Here is a 22,608-nt window from a genome sequence, read left to right on the forward strand (position 1 = left end):
TTAACACTGATATTGATCTTGACACAGCATACTCTATTTTCACCGGTTTAAAAAAGGGCTTTAGTCAGTAATTAAAAATGTTTTCTGGGGCACCTGGGTGGCGCAGCTGGTTGAGCATCCAGCTCTTGATTTTGGCTGGGGTCAGGATCTCAGGGTCCCCCCCAACACCTGGGGCTCTGCACTCAGTGGGGTGTCTGCTTGTCGTTCTCCCCCTCTCCCTCTGTCCCTCCCCCTGCATGCTCTCTATCCCTTTCTCTCTAAAATATATAAATAAAATCTTTTCAATTTTTTTTTTCCATTTAACACATGCTTTGACTCCTACAGACTTACGCTTTCATACTTTTAAAAGTTTATTATTAGGGGCGCTTAGCTGGGCTGGCTCAGTTGGTGGAGCATGTAACTCTTGATCTCAGGGTTGTAAGTTCAAACCCCGCATTGGGTGAAGAGATTGCTTAAAAATAAAATCTTTAAAAAAATAAAATACAAGTTTATTTTTAAATGATGATGTCTTATCCTTTGTAGATCCATCCAAATAATGACTCAAATAACAAAGGAATCACAGGGCTATTCAAACATCATTGAATTCAAATTTTATTTTTAACCGGATCTTGTTTTCATTCAACAAGACTGTGTCTTCTGGTAATTCCCTGTCCATTATCCACCTACTGCATTGGTTTTCTCAAGTCTATATAAACATAAACATATATAAAACTGAGTTCTCTTATTTCATTAATCTTTTAGATATAGACTTTAAATCAAGAGACAAGAGCCATTCATTGAAAAGTTTGCATATTCGAGTGTACCAAGATACATTCTTCTTTTCCAAATAAGTTCTGCAACAACAATAACAACGAAAACCCCTGATTTTAACCAGCTTTTCCCACAACTTAGTTATTTATGGCAAATATAAACCTAACCGTTTCAAAAGTGCTGATTCTTCTAGACAGTGAATATCCATGTTAAGATCACAATACTGAATCGAGCAAACTTCTAAAATTCAGTAATTACCTCTATCCCACTTTCCACCTTGCTGTCCAAGTAGAAATTCTAGAATAGTCCTGATCTCCTTCGCCTACCGCACAGCCCAAGTCTTAACATGCATCCTGATAACAGAAGGCTCTCTCTCACCCACCCAGTTCTTCTGTACACACAATTCCCGCTGTTCTGAGGGGTCTTGCTCTCCCCTCTGGCTACTGGATATCCTTTCCCAGGGAGGCAAAAGCTTACCTGATCCCTACCCTGAAACCACTCTTCTCCTCAGGGTCTCCACAGCACTGTGTAGATCTCACACCTGCCCCAGAACTACTGCTCTGTCAGGGTAGCTGTTATGGCTGTATTATCTTACTTTATTTTGATCGAGTTTTAAACGTATTTCTAGCACCAGAGTGATTCAAGCTCCTTGAAGGCAGACACCATGTCTCTCTGAGTTTCATATCCTCCAGGTATAACACATATATTCTAGAACACGGTGCATCCTTGACAAATTATTGTTGAATAAGCAGTAACTGGAATACAAATCAGAAAATCTATTTATGGCATTTAATATCTACGTGGTTTTGCTACCTCTCCGAACCTCAGTTTTCTGACTATAAAACAGGAATAATGGCAGGCTATCTACCAGGGTTGTTGTAAGGAACACATAGTATGTACACCAGAAATGTCTGCTGGACTGAACCACCATTCTCATTGAGTTACCTTTTGCAGCTCTGCTGGAGTTATGTGTCTGAGGAAAAAACTGCAATAAAAGATCCTTTCCAGGGCGCCTGGGTGGCTCAGTTGGTTAAGCATCTGCTTTCGGCTCAGGTTATAACCCTGGGGTCCTGGGATTGAGCCCCATGTCAGGCTTCTGCTCAGCGGGGAGCCTGCTTCTCTTTCTCCCTCCTCTGCCCCTCCCCCCACTTGTGTGCTCTCTGCACTCTCTCTCTCTCTCTCAAATAAATACATCAAAAAAATAAAAAATAAATAAAAGACCCTTTCCTTTTGCTTCTCCTCAGTTTTTGTAAAGCCACAGCAATGAGGTTGAGACTATTTCCTGAAAACATATGATGTCTAACCTTATGTTTTTAAGAAGGGGTAAGAAGAGGAGACAATAGGAGCAAAGAAGCCCCTTTTGGAAGAGGACTAGAAGATTCATTTGCCCCAAGACTTCCTTTATCAAGATGACTCAAATTTTGACATTTAACATTATCTCAAAAAGAATGTAAATAATATTCCATCATAGAGACACTGATGATATTAAAAGGAGACACCCGTCATTCAACCCAAATATATACACTAAGATACTAGTTCTCAAATGTTTTAATACACACCTCAGTAAGAAATCTATTTTACGTCACAACCCAGCACAAAAAATACTTTTACCATTGGGGTGCCTGAGTGGCTCAGTTGGTTAAGTGTCTGACTCTTGATATCACCTCAGTTCTTGATCTCAGGGTCATGGGTTCAAGCCCTGCGTTAAGGCTCCACGCTCAGCATGGAAACTACTAAAAAAACAAAGCAAAAAAAAACCACTTTTACCATTATCACATGCAATATAGTGTGTATTTTTGTTCCATTGTGTGCAACTGAAAGTTTCTTAAACTGTTGGTTACACCGAGGACAGATGTTGATGAAGGGGAAGGGATGGGAAAAGTGGAGAAAGGAAAAATTACTGAGCCTGTTTTGGCTAGAAGGGGTAATCACAAATCCCACATAAAAATTTTCAGTTAATTTACCCTGGCTGAAGGGAGAGAGGGTGAATCAGTTTTTTACACTTTGGTTGCCCTGTTCTTCACAGACTAATTGATTTCATGACCACTAATGGGGATGTGACCCATGGATTGAAGAAAACAAAAACAAAAACAAAAATTTTACAAGACAATATTACCTGTAGCGCCAGGAATTCATATTCTATGATAAATCCTATAAATATTTTGGGCAATGTGGAAGCAATTACATTGCACTGTATTTTGGGCTAAAGGAATTAATCTGTTAAATGTAAACATTCAAAATCCACCACAAAATTTGTGATACTCTCTTGGCATTTTTTCATTTTTTAATATACTGAAGAATCTTAAAAATAAATAAAAAGCAAAAATTAAAGTGGCCCAGCCTCTCGACCTCTGAATGGTCTTTCTTATTCCCAGTGACTTTAAGCAAAGAAACTAGGTCACACGCTGAAAGTTATGCTTGCACATTTGACATATCTGCTAGAAGAAGGTAGATGGTCTCCAAGGCCCATAGGAGCAGAGGTTGGCTGCAGCTAATTAGTAATAATGGCATATTTACGAGCAAATGGGTCACCAAAGGGGGAAAGTGGGGAGACAACCAACACAGAGGCCCACTGGGAGCATATGTGTGTACACTTACCCCCCCACACACACACACACACTCACTCACTTCTCTTATTTTCTTTAAAGGTAGGCATGTTGATTGCAGACTGGGTTCCTTGGGAAGAAGAGTCTGAAACAGTGTTGAATGTGCAAAATGTTTGTCAGGAAGCGCCCTTGTGGTGGACACCTGTGGACAGGAAGGGAAGGAAGTAGGATTGGGCAAAGGAAGAAGACAAGCTGGGATGCAGGCCCATCAACACCTCGTCCATTTCACAAGGAGCTCTAGAGCTGAATGACCCAACAGAGGGGTCGTTCATTGGCTAAGCCTTTATATCCCTACCTCCATCAGCTACCAGATGCGGGCCAGCCTAGGAAGGATATGGATATGATGTGGTTGAGACGCTCCTCTGCAGCTGTGGCAAACCCTGAAGGGGCTGAGAACGGAAGAACGTTTGCTGACAATACTCTCAACAACTGCATCAAGATTCCCCTAGGGGCGCCTGGGTGGCTTAGACGGTTAAGTCCGCCTTTGGCTCAAGTCATGATCCTAGGGTTTGAGAGACACCTCACCACCAACCCCCTCCGGCCCCATACTCAGCGGAGAGCCTGCTTCTCCCTCTGCCTCTCCCCCTGCCCGTGCTGTCTCTCTCTCTCTCGCAAATAAATAAATAAGTAAAATCTCAAAAAAATGGAGTGGTTTATCTCTGTGTCCATCACACATGTTGTCCCAAGAAAAAGCTAGCCTGTGTGGGCCATACAGACACACACACCGCACGGGTCTTACATAACATTGTATCGGTGAGCTTGGGCTAGGATTTGCAGATGTTAAAAAAAAAAAAAAAAAAAAAAACACTCCAAAATCTCAGTGGCTTATCACAACAAGGACTTTCCAGCTCATGTTTCAAATCTATTGGACGTGGCCTGAAGCTCTGCTCTGCGTTGTCTTCGCTGTGACCCAGGCACAGGGCACACCTGCCCCTGAGAGCCTTCCAGTTCCCAGGGCAAGGGGAAAAGGTGTGCGGAAGAAAGCACGGCTCTTATAGCTTCTGTGGGAAAGAGATCTAGGTCACTGCTGCGCACATTTCATTGGCCAAGGAAAATCTGGCCTGATCAAGCCCAACTTCAGTGGGACTCTAAAATAGAATCCTCACCCAGGATGTGGACGGGAAGCGGACTTTGGTGAACAGGTATACAATTTACCACAGTTACATTCATCTCAAGGAACACTCAAGTGAGATGAAGAACAATACCACAAATCACCATTGAAATTCATGAAGTACAGAAATGGGGTGTGTTATCATTAAAAGTTTATATCTGCAGAAAGAGAGGTAGGAGATTTGTGTGAGGCTCTTAAGGATAGCGGCCGTGAGAGTTGTGGCTCCCAATACATTTCTATGAAATTGAATTTAAGTTTTCCTTTGAATTTAGTTCATTGTAAAGATAACATGGGTAGCACATCTACTAAAATATATGGCATAATGATGCATGCTTTGAAGGATTTTTTTTTAATGTTAAATCTTTCTTGGTTATAAAATTAGTAATTTTTGGGTGCCTGGGTTGCTCAGTTGGTTAAACGACTGCCTTCGGCTCAGGTCATGATCCTGGAGTCCCAGGATCGAGTCCCGCATCGGGCTCCCTGCTCAGCAGGGAGTCTGCTTCTCCCTCTGACCCCCCCCCCTCTGATGTGCTCTCTCTCTCTCTCTCAAATAAATAAATAAAATCTTTAAAAAAAAAATTAGTAATTTTTATAGATTAGAAAGAAGCACAAGTAAGAAAAAAAATCATAATAAGAGTTTAAATAAGTGCAAGTAGGAAAACCTATATATCAGTGTAACTAAGTAAAAGAAGTGTCTTAGCTCAGGTTGCCAAAACAAAATACCATGGATGGGGTAGCTGAAGTGGCAGACATTTATTTTCTCACAGTTCTGAGACTGGAAGTCCCGGATCAGAATGTGCCAGATGTGGTTGGGTTCTGATGAGAGTTCTCCTCCCGGCTTGCCGATAGCCTTTGTCTTTTTTTTTTTTTGATATTTTATTTATTTATTTGAGAGAGAGCGAGCAAGCGAGAGAGAGAGAGAGAGAGAGAACGCACAAGCTGGGGGAGAGGGAGTGGGAGAGGGAGAAGCAGACTCCCTGCCGAGCAGGGAGCCTAACTGAGGGCTGGATCTCAGAACTCCAGGATCTCTAGGGGCCAAAGACAGACTCTCAACCAACAGAGCCCAGGCACCCCAAAGACAGCCTTTGTCTTTATGTGTCCCTACATGGGGGAAGGAGAGAAAGAGAGAAATGAAGATAGAGTAAGAAATAAAAGTAGGGATAGAGACAGATCTTCCTCTTCTTACAAGGCCACAGTCCAATGGGATTATGGTCCCACTTTCATGAGCTCATTTAACCTTAATTACTTCCTAGAGACCCTATTTCCAGATACAGTCACATTGAGGGATCAGGCTTTAACATAAAAATTTTGGGGAGACATGATTCAGTCCATAGCGAAAATAAAAATAAATCATATCCCCCAAAGTTACTGTATCTGGAAACACTGGGTTATGCTATGGTAACACCTCTTAGTCACTTGTAACAATAAAGGTTTAGTTTTCTTTCAGGCTATTTGCCTTATCAGGCTCAAAGCTCTGCTCCATGTTGCTTTACTTATATGTTCCATCTTACACATTACTGGTCACCATGGCAGAGGGAAAGAGAGCTCTCAGCAACCTTAAACAGACAATGAAAGGCTCCCAGCCAAGAAGGAACCACATTACTTCTACTTGCATCTCATTTATTAAACTAGACCCAAAGTCCCACCACAGACAGTAGAGCAAGGCAGAGCAGGCCAATCATGTGTTCAGGAGGGAGGAAACTGACATCATATTAAACAGTGGATAAACTCATGGATACTGTTATGAGTTGAATTGTGCTCCCCACCCCATTCATGAGTTGAAGTCCCAACCCTATTATGTCAGAATGTGATCTTCTTTAGAAATAAGGTCATCACATCTTAATTAATTAAGCAAGATAAGGTCATACTGAAGTAGGGTGGGTCTTTAATCCACGACTGTCATCCTTATAAAAAGGGGAAATTAGAAAAAAAGGAAAAAAGGAAAATAAAATAAAAAGGGAAAATTAGAACACAGACATGCCCACAGAGAGAATGTCATGTAAAAATGAAGGCAGAGATCTGAGTGATGTTTCTACAAGCAAGGAACTCCAAAGAATGCCAGAAAACCACCAGCTATGAGCAAAGCATGGAAGAGATTCTTCCTCACAGACTTCAGAAGTAACCAACCCAGTGACACCTTGATCTCAGACTTCTAGCCAGTCTCAACTTTTTACCTTTAGCATCTGTCACTGTGCTTGAGCCACAGTTGGTGTTAAATAAAGGCTTGTAAAATAAATTCCTGAGGTACAAAATTGGTTGATATAGATTAGTAGTGATTCAGAATTTGAAAGTCAAGGGGGTTATGAGGAGGCTGGGGCGACAAGAAAAGCATCATGAGTGAGATGAAAGTTGACACTTGGTCATAATGAATATAACAAATGCCATGAGGGGGAAAAGAAGTAAAAATCACAGATCAGAGAGTTGAGGATGATGAGATATGGGGAAATGAAGCCATATCTTAAATAACACTTGTAATAAATGATTCAGTGGCTAAAACAATGACTGGGAGTGTTGAGTGTGTAAAGGAGGTGTCAGATGCTTTACCTAAAAAGGGTAAAGCAACTCGGCAAAACTGCAGCCAGCTGCTGAGGACTCTATGGCCAACTGCAGGATGCCTTTGTGGGAGAGGCGTCCTCCGAATGCAATTATTTATAGGGCTTGAGTAAATAACATGGAAACAAGGGTCTGGCTTTCGGTTCTTTTTTTTTTTTTTTTTTTAAGATTTTATTTATTTATTTGAGAGAGAGAGAGAGACAGAGAGCACAAGCAAGGGGAGTGGCAGGCAGAGGGAGAGGGGGAAGCAGGCTCCCCTCCAAGCAGGAAGTCCATGTGGGGAGCCCAATCCCAAGACCCCGGGATCATGACCTGAGTCAAAGACAGATGTTTAACAGACTGAGCCACCCAGGCACCCCTGGCTTTTAATTCTTAATGGAGGATCTCACCTTGGAAGTTAGGGCAAAAAGGAATATGGTCTGTCAGGCAGCTTAAAGACAAAAGCAGTCAGGATCCCAGAGCGGGCTTCCCTGTTCTGTTACTGTGGCAAAGCCCACAACTTCTTTGTGTTTGTGGTGCCTGTTACAATATTCCCGGAGATAATGTTTCCTTTATTTATTCTCTAGGATTCAACAAACATTTGTGAAGTACCACTTAGCCTTAGGTGGAACTAAAATATTCTTTTAAAAATTACCTAATTTAAAACAATTACCCAATTTGCAACATTTTAAAATATTTAAAACTGTAACTTGCTGTGTCACAATGCCAGAGGCTAACCCACAATAAGAACACCTAGAAGAGAAATTACTGTAGAAATAGGCACTTTATGGTGAAATAGAAGAGTTGGGCTCCGTAGTTCCATTGATAAAGTGGCTTATTAATAGTACAGTGGTGGGGTGTTGGCTGGCTCAGTGGGCAGAGCATGTGACTCTTGATCTCAGGGTTGTGAGTTCAAGCCCCACTTTCGGTGTGGAGCCTACTTAGAAAAAAAAAGAAAAGAAAAGAAAAAATAGTACAGTGGCTGGCACCTCAAGGGTAGTCAGCCAAGTGGTTGTTGAATGAATAAAAGCAGGCAGGGATTCATAGCTGAGTACCAGGCTTTTAGACCAGTGCCTGCCACGTTAAAAAAAAAACTTTAAATATTTGTGGAATAATACATAACTTTATTCATTCATTCATTCATTCATTCTGCAATCACTTATATTGTGATTTACATACAAATTTGACATGTAGATTCAGCATTAAAACCTCATCTGCTACTCCAGAGGCCAAGATTTGGTTCTAAGCCAACGCAGTGTAACTTTCCCACTGGAAGGAAGGCTCCACGAGACAGAACTTTGCCTGAGTTAGTTGTTCCTAAATGTTTTTAGTAGAAATACATTATACAAATTCATGTTAACTTCCAGTAGTCTATTTAAAAAAAAAAAATTGCAAGAAAAACTTTGGCTATAGTAACAAGCATCTTTCATGCCACCATCCTGAGATATTTTAGCTCAGAATTCCCAGCCTATGAGAAGACTGTTCCATGCTTGACGTCCATGAAGCTGGGCCAGCACCTATGATTATTTTTTTTTTAATCCAACCTTTATGAGTTTCCTCAGTGTTAACCACAATCCAAGTGGGGGAGTATAAATTTAAAACAAACAACAACAAAAAAGATTGTGTTTCAGGAATGAAAGATAAATGTAATCTGAAATCAATATTTATGAAGTTGTGATTAATTGACTGATGGCCAAATGATTACAAAACGTCTGTCTGAAACATCTACTCAAATTTATTAGCTTTGACCAAAAAAATTAAAAAACAATCTGAACTGGGTCAATGAAAGAATAATGCATGCCTAATCAATTTTTAATAGCACTTAAGATTTTATATTTTTTTAAACTTGCTTTTAAATAATTTATCATAAAAATGAATCTGATTTAAACAAGGGGTAAAAGGTGTTCCATAGCTATTTGATGGTTTTCTTAGCAAAGAAATTCAATTATGACTGACTTTTTATTACTGAACTCCTTTATTAATAATAATACATCTTGCACTTACACAAAGGCATCGGGCCAACAATCTCAGAGAATCCAAGTAAGATCTAGGATTTAGCTCCAAATCTACCATTTTCCGGTGGTTTACCTTCTCTAGGTCTCAATGTCTTCATCTGTGACAGGAGAGACCTGCATAAAAACCCGTAAGATTCTTTCTAGTTCTAAAAGTTTATAGTTCTAAGAATTTAGGGGGGTTTAACCCATTCCAGGTGCTATATTTGATGGTACCCCTCAGGTCACAGGACTCTCCATAAGGCTACTAAGAAGCCAAGACACAGATTAAGCACAAAGTCAATGAGCCATATAATCTTTGTTTTCCTATTAGAGTAATAGCAACATTATTTAACAATTTTGGCCAAATGACATCTGTTTAGAACGTGATTTGTCAACAAAAAGAAATGCTGTTCATAGAGCAGAGGGAAAGGATAGTTCCTGGCTTTAAACCATTTGTATTATTAAAAGTGACGCCTGGGAATTGGCCTGGAATCAGTTTGGACCTAGAGATAGTCCTCATCAGCCCATATTGCTAACAATATTATTTAGATGTGTGTGTGTGTGTGTGTGTGTGTGTGCGCGCGCACGCCTATTCACAAGCATTAGTAAACAAAGCACGTATATTATGGTATGATCCTATTTGTGCTTATGCACAAATATATGAATTAAACTGTTTGTAAGGATATGCTTTAGAATTTAATAGTGATTACCACACAGGATAGGAAGGTGAGGCGTAAGTACAGAGGAACTTTTGCTTATTACTTTATATATTTATAAATGGCTTAATTTTCTTAAGACAAGCCTTATTATTTTTATAATTAGCAAAAAAGTAACACAGTCTTCCATTTTGCAGTGAAAAACAAGTAAAGGCAATGTTTAAAACAGCCTGAGTCTGTAGCTAAAGAAAATGTTACCTTTTGTGGAATAGTCACCTAGTACCAGATACTAGAGATAAATCAGACACAATCTCTGACCTCAAAAAACAGTCTGTTGTGGGGGCAAACACATAAACAACCAACTATAATACGATGTGATCAGCACAGAAATAACTATATGGACAAACTACAACAACAGCACTAAGGAGCTGTGACAATGATAGTGAATGTGGAAAGAGAGGCTGGGAATACTCTAGATTTTAACATTCTACTTAAAATGTAGGTTACAATTTTTTAAACTCACTTTGTGACTATTAACACCAAGGTGATTAACAAGAAATGAATCTTCTCCATTAACAACGGAAAAGAATTTTTAAAAAAAATTGTCTTCAACATGTCTCCCTGTTGCACTGTTTCCAGGGATGGTTGTGAGAGGCAGAACATTCTCAGTTCTACATCCTACTCAGAGGGTGGCAATGACAGGTCCTAACATACCATCTTAGGTATCAGTGAGGTAAAAACAGAGAATGGACAAGGTGAGAGTAGGGAAGAACACTGCAGGATGGGGAAAAGGTGAAACCTGAATGACAGTGGGTAATAAATGACCTGGAGATTTCTCATTCTGAAGTCTGAGATCTAGGGACAGGAAAGATACATTAGCAAAACATGTGAACTCCAAACCCCGTAAAAATATTATTTCAAATAGCCAGAAAATAACCAAACCAGGTGACTTTATGCCAGGCATTTTGAAAAAGTGGCCATTAACCAAACAAGCGACATGACTATTTTGCCTAATTCTCCAATTCCAAACAGATGATGGCCTCCAATTCCCAGGAAATGAAGTTTTGAGCTGTTTGGAAGAATTCTCACTGTTGTCTGTGAGCCGATTTTGAACTGGACTTCGGCTTCTTTAGGTGAATTACTGGCTGGTCCAGTCCCATTATTGTCTGTTTCTTTGAAACATGATAGTAAGCATACATTGACCTCATTTAATACACACACGCGCACACACTTTACCAAGACTGAAGCTAAGAAGCAGAGGGGTTAAATAAATTGTCTGAAGCCAGGAGAGCTAGGAAGTTGTCGGGGGCAGGGAATGCTACCCTGCGGGTACAGGTCCAGAACCTCTTTCCTTTGACCACGTGCTTCTCGTGATTATACTCTTTTTCCGAAAGATTACCAAAAGTCGTTCCACTGGTTTTGTTTCTAAAACTCCCTACTCACAAATTGTATTTGTTTGCATAAATTAATTACATTGGCTCTTTCTCACTTAAAGTTAGTTGCTGTTAAATTCCAAATCTGTTATATTCAAGATTCATGTAGGAACTTTTAGTTCTTCTTTTTCACTGGTAGGAAATGCTGACTTAGAACCTCACACACTGTCCTTCCAGTTCTACAGCACAATGATGCATATCTTACCCAACACGCACCTGAAATGAAGGCTTTAAATGCTTGTGCAAGTGCTTTCCGGGAGTGTGGACGACTGGCACTATCTGCAGCTTTCTCACTGGTGGGTGTAAATCAGAGTCCGTGGCTCGGACCCTTAAGTCTCTGTTAGAAACCACAGAAGGGCCAACGAAAAGAATGTCTTCAGGGAAAGTTGCGATAAAATGTAACCTGTCTCGGAAACAGACCAAAAGACAATCACTGTTGCTTTTAAGTGACATTACATCATTTCAGAATGGAAAAAGACCTGAGAGCGGCAGAAAGTTGTTTTGAAAAATTAAAATGCATAGATAGCATCTTTTCTCTTCCTGTTTTGACAGCGCCATGTGTTTGCAGACTGTGTAGGGTTTAATTTTTAGGCGGAAAATTCCCCCTCCACCCTCTGGGAAAGAGTAAGGCATTTAAAATCGCCTTCCCCATCTTCCTCTCGGCCCCGCACTTTTTCATTTAAACTTTCAGGATCCTCCATCGATGCCTGTAGTATACTGCCTTCCTTCTTATTCTCAAGAATATTGCAGCTCCCCAACACGGGAATTTTTTTTTTTTTTTTTTAAATGAAAGGAAGGAAGGGAGGAAAGGAAGGGAGGGAGGGAGGGAGGGAGGGAGGAAGGAAGGAAAAAAAGTCGTGGTGACCGCGCGTTTCGAAAGCGCGTTTTCGTTTCCTCTCCCGGCGGGCTATGGCCCTGCCGGGCTGCCGTAGCCGGCCTCGCGCGGCCCCAGACGCGGCGAGGAGCCGCCGTCGGCGGGACTTCCGTGTTGGCGGGATTCTGAACGCTGCCATGGCTCAGACCGTGCAGAACGTTACATTGTCGCTCACTCTGCCCATCACGTGCCACATTTGCTTGGGGAAGGTAATGGGTGATTCTGGGCACTTCTACGAAACAGGGTCGGGTATGAAGTGGCCCTCCGGAGCCGAGGGCGGTCTCCGTGTGTGGCGGGGACGGGGCGTGAGGCGCCGAGATGGGTGCAGACGCTAACCCGCGTTCTCCTCAGGCAATGGGAGGCCGCGTCCTGGGGGACGGGAGCGCGTCGTGATTACTGGGTTCATCTGTGTGCCTTTTGGAGGAGGATGACAGCGGCCTGGGGTCTGAAGGGAGGGCGGCCAAGCGGTTCTGCCTCCGCCGGCGGCCTCACCCGGCCGACTCCGGCGTCGAAGGAGGCCTCGTCAGAAAGGAATCTCAACAGTGTTTTACGCCCCTGTGCCACCCGTGTGGCGTGTGGTGAAGCCCATTGAAGCACGTTTCCTGGGAGCCTTGCCTAAGATTCCTTCGTCCCCTACACAAGTTTAGTGTTTCTGTCCTTGGGCCTGCCTGCAGTGCTAGTTGGGGAGTCTTTTCCATTTCCAACCTCCTTTCCTTTGCTTAACCCAGCCGTGTCCTTTGCTCTGGGTTCAAAATTTGAAAAGTAGATAGTACCCGCCCTTAAGTGATGTTTAAAAATGAAAGGCATGCTCTTTTATTCCAAGAACGGATCGGCGAGGAGATAGAATACCCTCTCTTTGTGTTGCAAAAGGTGCCTAATGTGTTTGTGAAATGAGGTAGGAGAGAGTAGTTCTGAATTAGAAACGGAATTTTGAAGGTTCTAAAGCATTTGTCTGCTCTTTCGTTTCCGTTTGTGCCTCCCATTCGGTTTTTAAAAGAGCATTTCTTTAACGCATAGATCAAGAAGAGGAGAAGATACTGTGTATGAACGATCAGATTTTTCTCCACCCTGAATTGCTTTTACGTTTGTGGTGTGTCTGTATTTACCCTGAAATGCAGACTGAAACTACAGCCGCATATTTAGAATTGAGACATACAAACTTCAGAGAGCAAACATTTGAGTGCCAGCCAACACGATCATCTGCCTTCGGTGTTTGGGGTTCTGTGTGAATTTACTGAGTTCAAGAAGTAGGAAGTCAAGCTTGGAAGCAACTGATAACTTGATATCCCTCAGAATGAAATGCCAAGGAAATAGCAAATGTGCTGTGAGAGTATATAGGGGATGGCTTGATCAATTCTGACTGGAGAGATCAAGGATGGCTGCATGGAGGGTGGTATTTGAGCTGGCATTTGCTGCCACTGCCTACTTACATAGCTGGGAGGAGGAGATGATGTTTGTGTTTGCTCTTCTACTTGGTTTCTGACATGAAGTTCCCACAAGTGTATGTTAAATTCTGAGTGAATATACTCCCAGCAGTAGCATTAAAAGCTGATAAAGGTATCTTGGGAAATAATTTCCACTTGGTCTTAGTTGTATGCATTATATCTGTTTCCATTAGTTAATAGGCCCTTTTGCAGTTGTGTTGAAAATGTGTTCTGCCTGGTTGATTTTCCATACCTATGCTTTCTGTGTGTAACAAAAATGATTCTAGTAGAGGATAGTGCTTTGAAGATTACAGAATGCTTTTGTATGTATTTAATTACTTCATTTACTCCTCTCACCAGTGCTGTGAGATAGATAGGCTGGTTGCCCCATTTTTTTTTTTTTTTTAACATAAGAGAGCTAAGGCTTATAGTCTCTGGTTTGAACCTCTATCGTTATCATTTGTGTCTTCAGTAGATTAGTTCCTAAAAACTCACGTGAGCAGACACTCTTGGGGGTCTCCTTCCCTCCCTCCCTCACTTTCTCTCTCTCTTTTTTTCCCTGTATTTGTTGGCTGTGTTCTAAAATGAAATCTGCTAATAAAAGATTAACGATTTGTAAACTGTCATCTTTTTCTACTAGGGAGGCATAAAGGTGTGGTGGTTGAAGGCCTGAGTTCTATGTTCAGACTGCATGAGTTCTAGCTTCTTCCGTTTACTAGTTATATGACCTAATACAAGTTACTTAACCTCTTTCAGAGCAGTTTCCTTATCTGTAAGATGGGAATAGTAGTAGTAGCAACATCCTTCCTTGCATTTTGGGATGATTAAATCAAGTAATTCATATGTAGTGCTTAGCATAAGGTCTGGGACAGAATAATATTCAATAAATGTTTACCTTTAGTGTGGGTGCTGAGACAGGCCCTCCTATGAGCACACCAACCTTTCAAGTAACTGTTCTTTCCGGTGGCTTTCTGAGGCAGTGCACTTACTTGATGAAGATTTGCTTTCCCAATGGAGTGAGTTTGTTCTAGAAATTGCCACAAGACGTCCAGAGGTTTTAACTGGTTTCATATAACTGTTGCCTTTTGTATAGTTAAAGCAAATCTGATCTGCTTGGACCATTTACCCTCCCCACATACTGGTATTTGTGGGATACTGGAGATAGCATAACCTGGGGTAGCAGGTACCATGTTCCCATTGTTACTTCCACCTCCCTGACACAGCATCTCTGGCCAACTCTGAGATCTACCTTTAAGGTCCTTTTTGCCTAGCCCTCTCCCAGATAACCATTCTTTTGCCAACCTCATTATTTGTCCCCAAATCTCACCATCTGCAAGATCCTTTTCTTTTGCTTGTTCAACAGAATTAGGGGCCATTACCCCCTGAAAGGTCACTGTAAAAAAAAAAAAAAAAAAGCATATTACTTTAAAGGAGAAGGTTCGGGTAGGAGAGACCTTAAATCTAAATGGATAATATAGATGCTGATTGGGATGGGGAAGAATGTAAAGGTAAAGAACTAGTGGAGATAGCCTAAGTATGCACATTGTCAATACTTTGTTTTTTCGATACAAATGTACTTAAAATTGGACAGTTTAGACATTTTGCATTTTCTGCCTGTCTCTACCTCAGTCTTTTTTTTTTTTAAGATTTTATTTATTTGAGAGAGAGAGAATGAGAGAGAGAGAAAGCACATGAGAGGGGGCAGGGTCAGAGGGAGAAGCAGACTCCCTGCCAAGCAGGGAGCCTGATGCGGGACTCGATCCAGGGTCTCCAGGATCATGACCTGAGCCGAAGGCAGTCGCTTAACCAACTGAGCCACCCAGGCGCCCGTTATTGAATCTTTAAATATAAACTTTTTTTCATTTGGAAGGGAATCAAGCTTTATGTAGCTCTACAATATTAAGATTTGTACTTATGTAATGGCATGCTGTCTGGCTGAAATAATCTGAGATGAAATCAGCTTCCTTAGGGTGTGGTGTGTCTGTTTCTTGTAGAGTCCAGTAATAGGGTGGACTGTTTCCAGCTTAGAGTACTACAGGAAGAATCCTTTTTTTTTTTTTTCCAGGGAGGACTTCTTGCCTTGCTTTCCACCCATATTGTTGATTAAAAATGTTGACAAGGTAAGGCTAGGTACAAAGCTTTATGCAACTTAGAGTCCCATTCTAGGTTTGACTAAATTCATTCATCAGTGTTCATCAGAGGCTGTTGATTGGCCAGCATGTTATCAGCCGCAGTACACTGAGCCCACATTTGAGTCCTGATTGTCTCTCAGTTCCCAAGAGTGGATTTAAGAACCAGCCTTGTACATAACTATCACAAGTAATTTGCTTTGAAAAAAGCCATATGGACTATCATTTTTCTCTTTTCCAAATTAAGTTTAAAGAATGCAGACACTTTAAAAAATGTATAATAATATTGTGGGGTTTTTTTAACATACTTAGTGCATAATAAAAAATTCACTAAAAAAAAGTGTTGATATATCCTAATAATTTTAAGGTTGGTATGTAATAGCTAGCATACGTACTAAACAAATAAGATTCCTGAAAGCATTCTAAGTAGGGATAAAGGTAGGGGAGGCAAAAATGTATTACTTTTCCTTTTACCTGGACAGAAATGGGGACCTGGACCAATAGGCATTAAGCAACTTAGTTCTCAGGATAACACAGTTTTAAAGTTCTAGGACTGAAATTTTGGTCCAGAGCCAAAGATTTCTTGAAACATAACAAGAACAATCCAGAAATTTTATTTTTGAAAAGTTTCCAAATTCCCAAAGTTGGTGATGGTAGGGGAGCTATTAGCATCATTTCTATACCTCAGGCTTCTTTTTTACAGTTTTTCTAGGTCTTGTCTCATGAAGCCCATAAAATGTTGACATAGGTGCAAGAAAGAATATTCTTTGAAGAAAGATTAGCTCTAGTCTCTAGCAAAGGTGATAAGAGACAGAGGAGTTGACTTTGAGTGTGATTGCCAGGCTAGTTGGTTGTCTTTCCCTCCCATCACCTCCATCAGTGCCCCTTTTCTGTAGCCCCTACATCCCAAAGTCTTGATCCTAATCTTTTGCTTCTTTCAGGCATGTGCCCTCTATTTCTTACTCTCAGACTATTGTTTACTAACTCTGCCCTAAGGAAGAAAAATCTATTTCTTAGTTGAAAGAGCACTCAATTTGCAGCTGAGTCACATTGAATGATGGTTAAATACTGGTTCTGCCACTTATAACCTGTATTATTTCCTTGAGTCTCAGTTTCCACAGCAGAAAATGAATTTGATACTACCAGGGCCATTAGGTTATTTGGGAAATTCATGTGAATATCCTAGACCAGTGGTTCTCAAAGGGGTGGGATGGATTTCATCCCCCAGGGATATTTGGCAATGCCTAGAGATGTTTCTGATTGTCTCCAGGGGTGTGCTAGTTATGTCTAGTGGGTAGAGCCCAGGGATGCTGCTAGCTAAACATTCTACAATGTACAGGAGAGCTCCCTACAACAAAAAGTTCCTCAGTCCAAAATACCAGTAGTCCTGCATCAGGCTCCCTGCTCAGCGGGAAGCCTGCTTCTCCCTCTCCCACTCCCCCTGTTTGTGTTCCCTCTCTTGCTGTATCTCTCTCTGTCAAATAAATAAGTAAATAAATAAAATCTTTAAAAAAAAACAAACATCTTCAAATAAAAGAAATGAAAACTATGCAGTAGAATTACAGATTTAGGGTAAATCTTTCTGCACCTAGGACTGCCCCCCTCAGGCCCATTCCAGTGATAAGAGCCTACTTTTTATACCTTGCTTTCTCTTATCTCTCTCCTCTTCCTCCCCAGCCTCAGGGTGTATTACCCTAGAATGTCATTTTGACATGCTTACTCCAAATGAGTTTGGCATTGTACATGTCACTTGCTGTTGTCGTCTTGCATTTTTATTTCGTAAGAATACTGTTTTATTGCCACAGATCTCATTTGAGAGTAAATTGGATATAAAGTCTAATAACAGGCAACTTACGACTATTTCCATATCTCAGTAAGATTATATTAAGGAAAATTATGTGCGTGTTTAGGTATTGTATATACCAGGATCTGGGTAGAGGAAGAGGGGTGGACAGGAATTGAGGGAGGGCTAGATTCTTTGTATTTTGCTCCTGTAGGTTACATTCAAATAAATAACAAGTCGTTTGTTTTAGTAGTTATTTATTTATAGATCTCGCTTCTCCTAAGCCAAATTTAAACCATTGTTTAGAAATCATCATCTGATAAGTACTTGCTCCAAAGAAATGAATTAGTCAACTCTTTCAAAACTCCAACACAATGACAGTGACAATACCATGTATCAAACAGTGAAAATGATTCTCCTGTGGGTGGCATTGCCAATGGTCTTAGCAGAGAGAGCTAAGTAGTCTGCCTGTGATTGTTCTTCTAAAGAATTTGGCATATTAAATGGGAAGGTTAAACTTTTGCTTTTACACAGTTTGTTAGTGGCCATTGACCTTTTGCTTCTTGAGACACTTTTAGGAACATTATTTCAGCCTTTCATTTTAATACATCAGAATTCAGTTTTATTAATCTTAGAGTGTGCAAGGCATTATATCAGGTGCTGTAGGTGGATACAAAGATGAGCATGCCCATCCCCTGACCCTAAGGAGGCTGAAATCTAATTGGGAAGCAGGATGTAAACAACTTTCTAAGTACAGTACAGAAAGAAATGAACATTAAATCAATGCATAAGGAGTACCCTTATGAAAATCAGACAAAGACCCAGTTAATTTTAAAAAGGATTAATGAAGGCCTTGCAGAAGAGAGAGGTAGCATTTGATTTTCGTCTTAAAAGTTGGAAGGGACTCTATTTTGATTGGGGAAGCTGGAGACCAGCAGGTTATATCAAGCTAAGAAATGAGAGCACAATCTGTCTTTGGCTCAGGTCATGATCCCAGGGTCCTGCTTCAGGCTCCTTGCTCAGCGGGGAGCCTGCTCCTCCCTCTCCCTCTGCCCCTCCCCCTGCTTTTGTGCGCATGCGCACGCGCGCTCTCTCACTCTGACAAATCAGTAAAAAATCTTTTTAAAAAAAAAAAGGTGGACAGAAGTGAATATTTGGAAGCCAGGAAGCTTGGGTGGGAGGAGGTCATTGCAACAGGTCCATGGGTAAAAGAATGAGAGCCTGAACTCATTATTGAGGTGAAGATGGAAAAGAAGGGATAGATGATAGGTAAAAGTAAAACAAAGCAAAAAACATTTTAAGGTAGATTTGCCAAATTCTGACAATTCTAGGATATAATTTTTTCACACTATAACTTTTTTGAAACCTGGCTGTATCAAGTGATGGCATCTTACGGTTGTAGTTGGCAGCATTTTTCATACTTTTTTCTTAGTGGTACAGAAAATATTGGTGCATCTTAAAATCTCTGGCCACTTAGACTTGATATATGATACCAGGATTTGATGACCAACTGGATGGTGAGACTAAGTGAAAAGGGTGAGACAGACAGCTCTGAGTATTTTACTTCAAGTAATGAGGTGGTGGTGCCATTAACTTAGATAAGAAGGAGTGCAGGAGGAGGAGCAAATGTGTGGAGGAGGCCAAGTTTGGGTTTGGACATGTTATGATTGAGGCAGCTACAAGATCCTTACATGGAGTTGGCTCCGAGGCACAGATACAGTAATACTGTTACCTTTTCTTTTCTTTCTTTTTTTCTTTTTTTGAGGGATTGCTATCTGGAACCCTCTGTGTTTATATCTTTACATTATTATATCTTAATGCGTGGATGAAAAGTATAATAAGTTAAGCCATTATCTTCAGAGACAGAAACCTATGTTCATTGTAACTAAAGGGCTTACCCAAGGTCAAACAGCTCAAGTGGCAGAGCTGGAGTTAGCCCCAGGTTTGTCTCTCAAAACCTAAGCTCTGCCACTTACTGAGGTCCAGTTACAAGAGGATTCTTAGGAGTTGTCAAAGAAAAGATGTTAACATCATGTGATACAAGAGATTAAGAGAGAAAATAGAACTATGCCAGATAAGATGGCCCAGGAAAAAAACATTAAAGAAAGCAGCTGTACCACGTCCGGTATTTTGAATATAAGCATCTCACTCTGATCCTCTTTTCATCATACCTACTCTCCAGCATTACTTCAGCCTTATCAAGACCAATTCGTTGACTCTATGAATATCACTTTTTCACCGTCATCATTACCATTCATATACTCATGTCCCTTGTTAACCATGGTCATTTATTATCATCGATCCCTTGTCTCTCTCTTTCTTGGCACAAATCCAACTCTGGGTAAACCCATCTACTTATTTGCTTCCTGCCTGAAACTGAACAGGTAAAAATTGGTAAGAAAAATAAACACCTGTGTTAATTGGTTTTTGTTTATAGTAAAAATTACAGATCTCAAATAGGAACTCAGCAATGTTTGGCAATCCTGCTATATGTAAATTACTAGTAAATTTACTTTCTCCCTTTTCAAAATACTGCTTTACTCTGTTTTCTCAAGTTGATATCCCTACCCACGTCTCACTTTCGCCTGGTAACCTCACCTCATATTTAATGATTAAAATATAAGCAATTGCAATAGTTACAACATGAGTTCTCTCATTTTTCCATCAACAGATCTTCTAACCCCTTTGCATTTGTTCTCACACCCTTGGCCTTCCCTTTTGTTACAATGAAAGACAGATCCTCAATCCCATAAAAGCCAAAACCTTTGCTTTGTGCTTTGGATTTCATTCCCTCTTGACTTCTTAGGGACTTTGCTGCCTATAGCTCTAATCCCTCCTCTTCTTCCTCCATCGTTAATATCCCCTCTTTACTGTATCATTCTCATTGGCATCTCTTACCATGGTCTTAATTCTTACGCTCACTCCTTCACAGCAAAACATGAAGGAATTGTCTATATTCTCTGTTGTCACTTAACCTTTCCCTGTCTCTCTCAACCTTCAATCAAGTTTCCATTCTTACCATTTACTGAAGCAGCGCTTGTCAGTAACAGATCACGATGACTTCCATGTAATTTAATCCCATAGTCATTTCTCTTTCCATATCAGGCTCATTCTTTTTCCTCTCCTCTCCTCTCTTCTCTCTTCTCCTCTCTTCTCCTCCCTCCTCCTCCCTCTACTTTCTCTGTTTTCTCTTAATCTTCTGATGTCTAGTATAGAAGGACTCTAAAATGGTATTTTTATTATTATTAGAACAGGAAACTATTGAAAATGCTATAAAGTATTTTGAGTCCCACAGTAACATTACCTTGTGAATCAAGTGAAAGCCTAAGCATTTCCATGTTATTTCGGTTTTTATTTAAAAATTTTTGCTACTTGAAGAATATTAAGTTATTATTCCCTCTGGCAGTTCCCCAGTTAATGTTAAATACTGTCTTAATAGCAATTACTAATCCAGCGAGTTTTTATTGAGTACCTACTGTGTACTAGGCTGTCTTCTAGGCATCAGAAATTTAGGAATGAATGAAATGAGGGAAGTTCTTGTTCTCATGCAGCTTCCTTTCTAATAGGAGAGATAGACATTAAATGTGTAAACAAACATAACATCAGGTAGAAAACTAACGTAACTTCTTTCTTCTATTTTCTGTCTTTTAAAACAGCGACACACACTCAGAACACCTAGTTAATCCTGACCGAGCCACCTAATTTCTTCACAATTTGGTTTCCTTATTTGTGAGGTATATTTAACTGTGTTTACCTCACAGGACTATTTAAAACAAAACAAAAACACAGAGAAAGTACATGTGAAAGCCCTTTGTAAAATATAAGACTATATAAATGTAAAGTATTAGTATTTGTGCATATTGTATAAATGGAGTCAAATATTTTTATATTTAGTGCATGTTAGTATTTCTGTCAGCATTGTTTGCTGTTTAAATTATAAACCAGTGTTTTTATAAATCCTGAATAATTTCCTCTTAAAGCACCTACTCTGCTGTACTCTAGAGAAACTGTTTGTTTGCTCTAAACTAAAGTTATTGGGATTCTCCCAGTTATGACTATTGCCCTGTACTAAAAGTAGTGTTTCTTTTTTCAAAGGTACGCCAGCCTGTCATATGCATCAACAACCATGTATTTTGTTCAATTTGTATTGATTTGTGGTTGAAGAATAATAGCCAGTGTCCAGCTTGCAGAGTCCCCATCACGCCTGAAAATCCTTGCAAGGAGATTATTGGTAAGGGCCTATTTTATAAACACATAAAAACAGATTTGAAACAATCTCTAAATAGTGTATATTTGGAGAAAGACTAAAATAGACAATTTTCACTGATGTCATTTTGCCACTGTCATACTGGATGGATTGGTCATTTGTATAATCTGTAAGTGAACACATGAGTGGCACAAGCCACTATGAGAAATCTTAGAGCCTTGTGGAACTAACATTATGGTAAGAGGCTGTGCATGTGGACCAAAATATTAATGGTTTAAAGCAGCAGGTGTTAAAGGTCAAAGAGGCCCATAGAGTTCAGACAAGGAAGTTCAGCTGGGAATATCAAGAAAGGCTTCATAAAGCACGTGGCCTTAAGAGATTTAAGAATGGATAAAATTTCAACTGGTAAAGATTAGGGAGGGCATTTCATACAGAGAGAATAGTATGAACTAAGGATTAGAAGTAGGAAAACACAAAGCATGTTTTTAGAAATGATCAGTAGTTAAGTTTGGTCTGACTACTGAAATAAGACTGAAAATATAAATTGAGACTTTAGTGCAGAGAATCTTGAGTAATAAACTAATTCAGGGACTTGCTCTGTGGGTGAAAAGTAGAGTAAGCTGATGGTTTTGAACAAGGGAGTGGCAAGATCCAGAATGTGCTTGAGGAATGATATGTGAGTTGGGTTGAAGGGGAGAGACACAACGTGAGTATGTGAGGTAGGAGGCTCTAGCCCAGTTAAGGGGGAATGTGAGTCTGGTTTAAGGATAAAAAAGAACATTCAGTGTGATACCAGTGTGGGTAAAAGGGAGATAAAACTTGAACTAGAAGATCCTTGAAAAATTAAACATTTAAAGAGCGTTTTTAGTGTTTGGATTTTATTCTGCTCATATTAAGTTATCATTCTTAGATTGCAGAAATTAAAATGATTTTTACTTGTTTCTTGCTTTACAAAAAATTGAAAGTGAATCTATCATTGGCTATGTATAGAAAACACTTTTCAGAAAACATTGAGAAGTCACTGTAATAATCCCAATTTAGGGAAAATGGACTTAGTAAGATTTTTACAGTGGAAATGGAAAGGAAGATAAATACCAGAACAAAAGAAG

The 22,608-nt window shown here is 40.1% G+C and overlaps 1 protein-coding gene across 1 annotated transcript in view; it reads left to right on the forward strand.

Moving 5' to 3' along the window:
- The first annotated feature begins 12,038 nt into the window (after window positions 1–12,038).
- OBI1 (ORC ubiquitin ligase 1) overlaps window positions 12,039–22,608 on the forward strand; it is a 41,977-nt gene continuing 31,407 nt past the window's right edge. Inside the window, exons 1-2 of the mRNA XM_032402803.1 lie at window positions 12,039–12,165; window positions 21,388–21,523. Of these exons, the coding sequence (XP_032258694.1) occupies window positions 12,094–12,165; window positions 21,388–21,523 (208 nt within the window). The 5' untranslated portion in view covers window positions 12,039–12,093. The remainder of the gene's footprint in view (window positions 12,166–21,387; window positions 21,524–22,608) is intronic.

This window comes from Phoca vitulina, unplaced genomic scaffold, assembly GCF_004348235.1.
Source record: "Phoca vitulina isolate PV1807 unplaced genomic scaffold, GSC_HSeal_1.0 scaffold5, whole genome shotgun sequence".
NCBI lineage: Eukaryota > Metazoa > Chordata > Mammalia > Carnivora > Phocidae > Phoca > Phoca vitulina.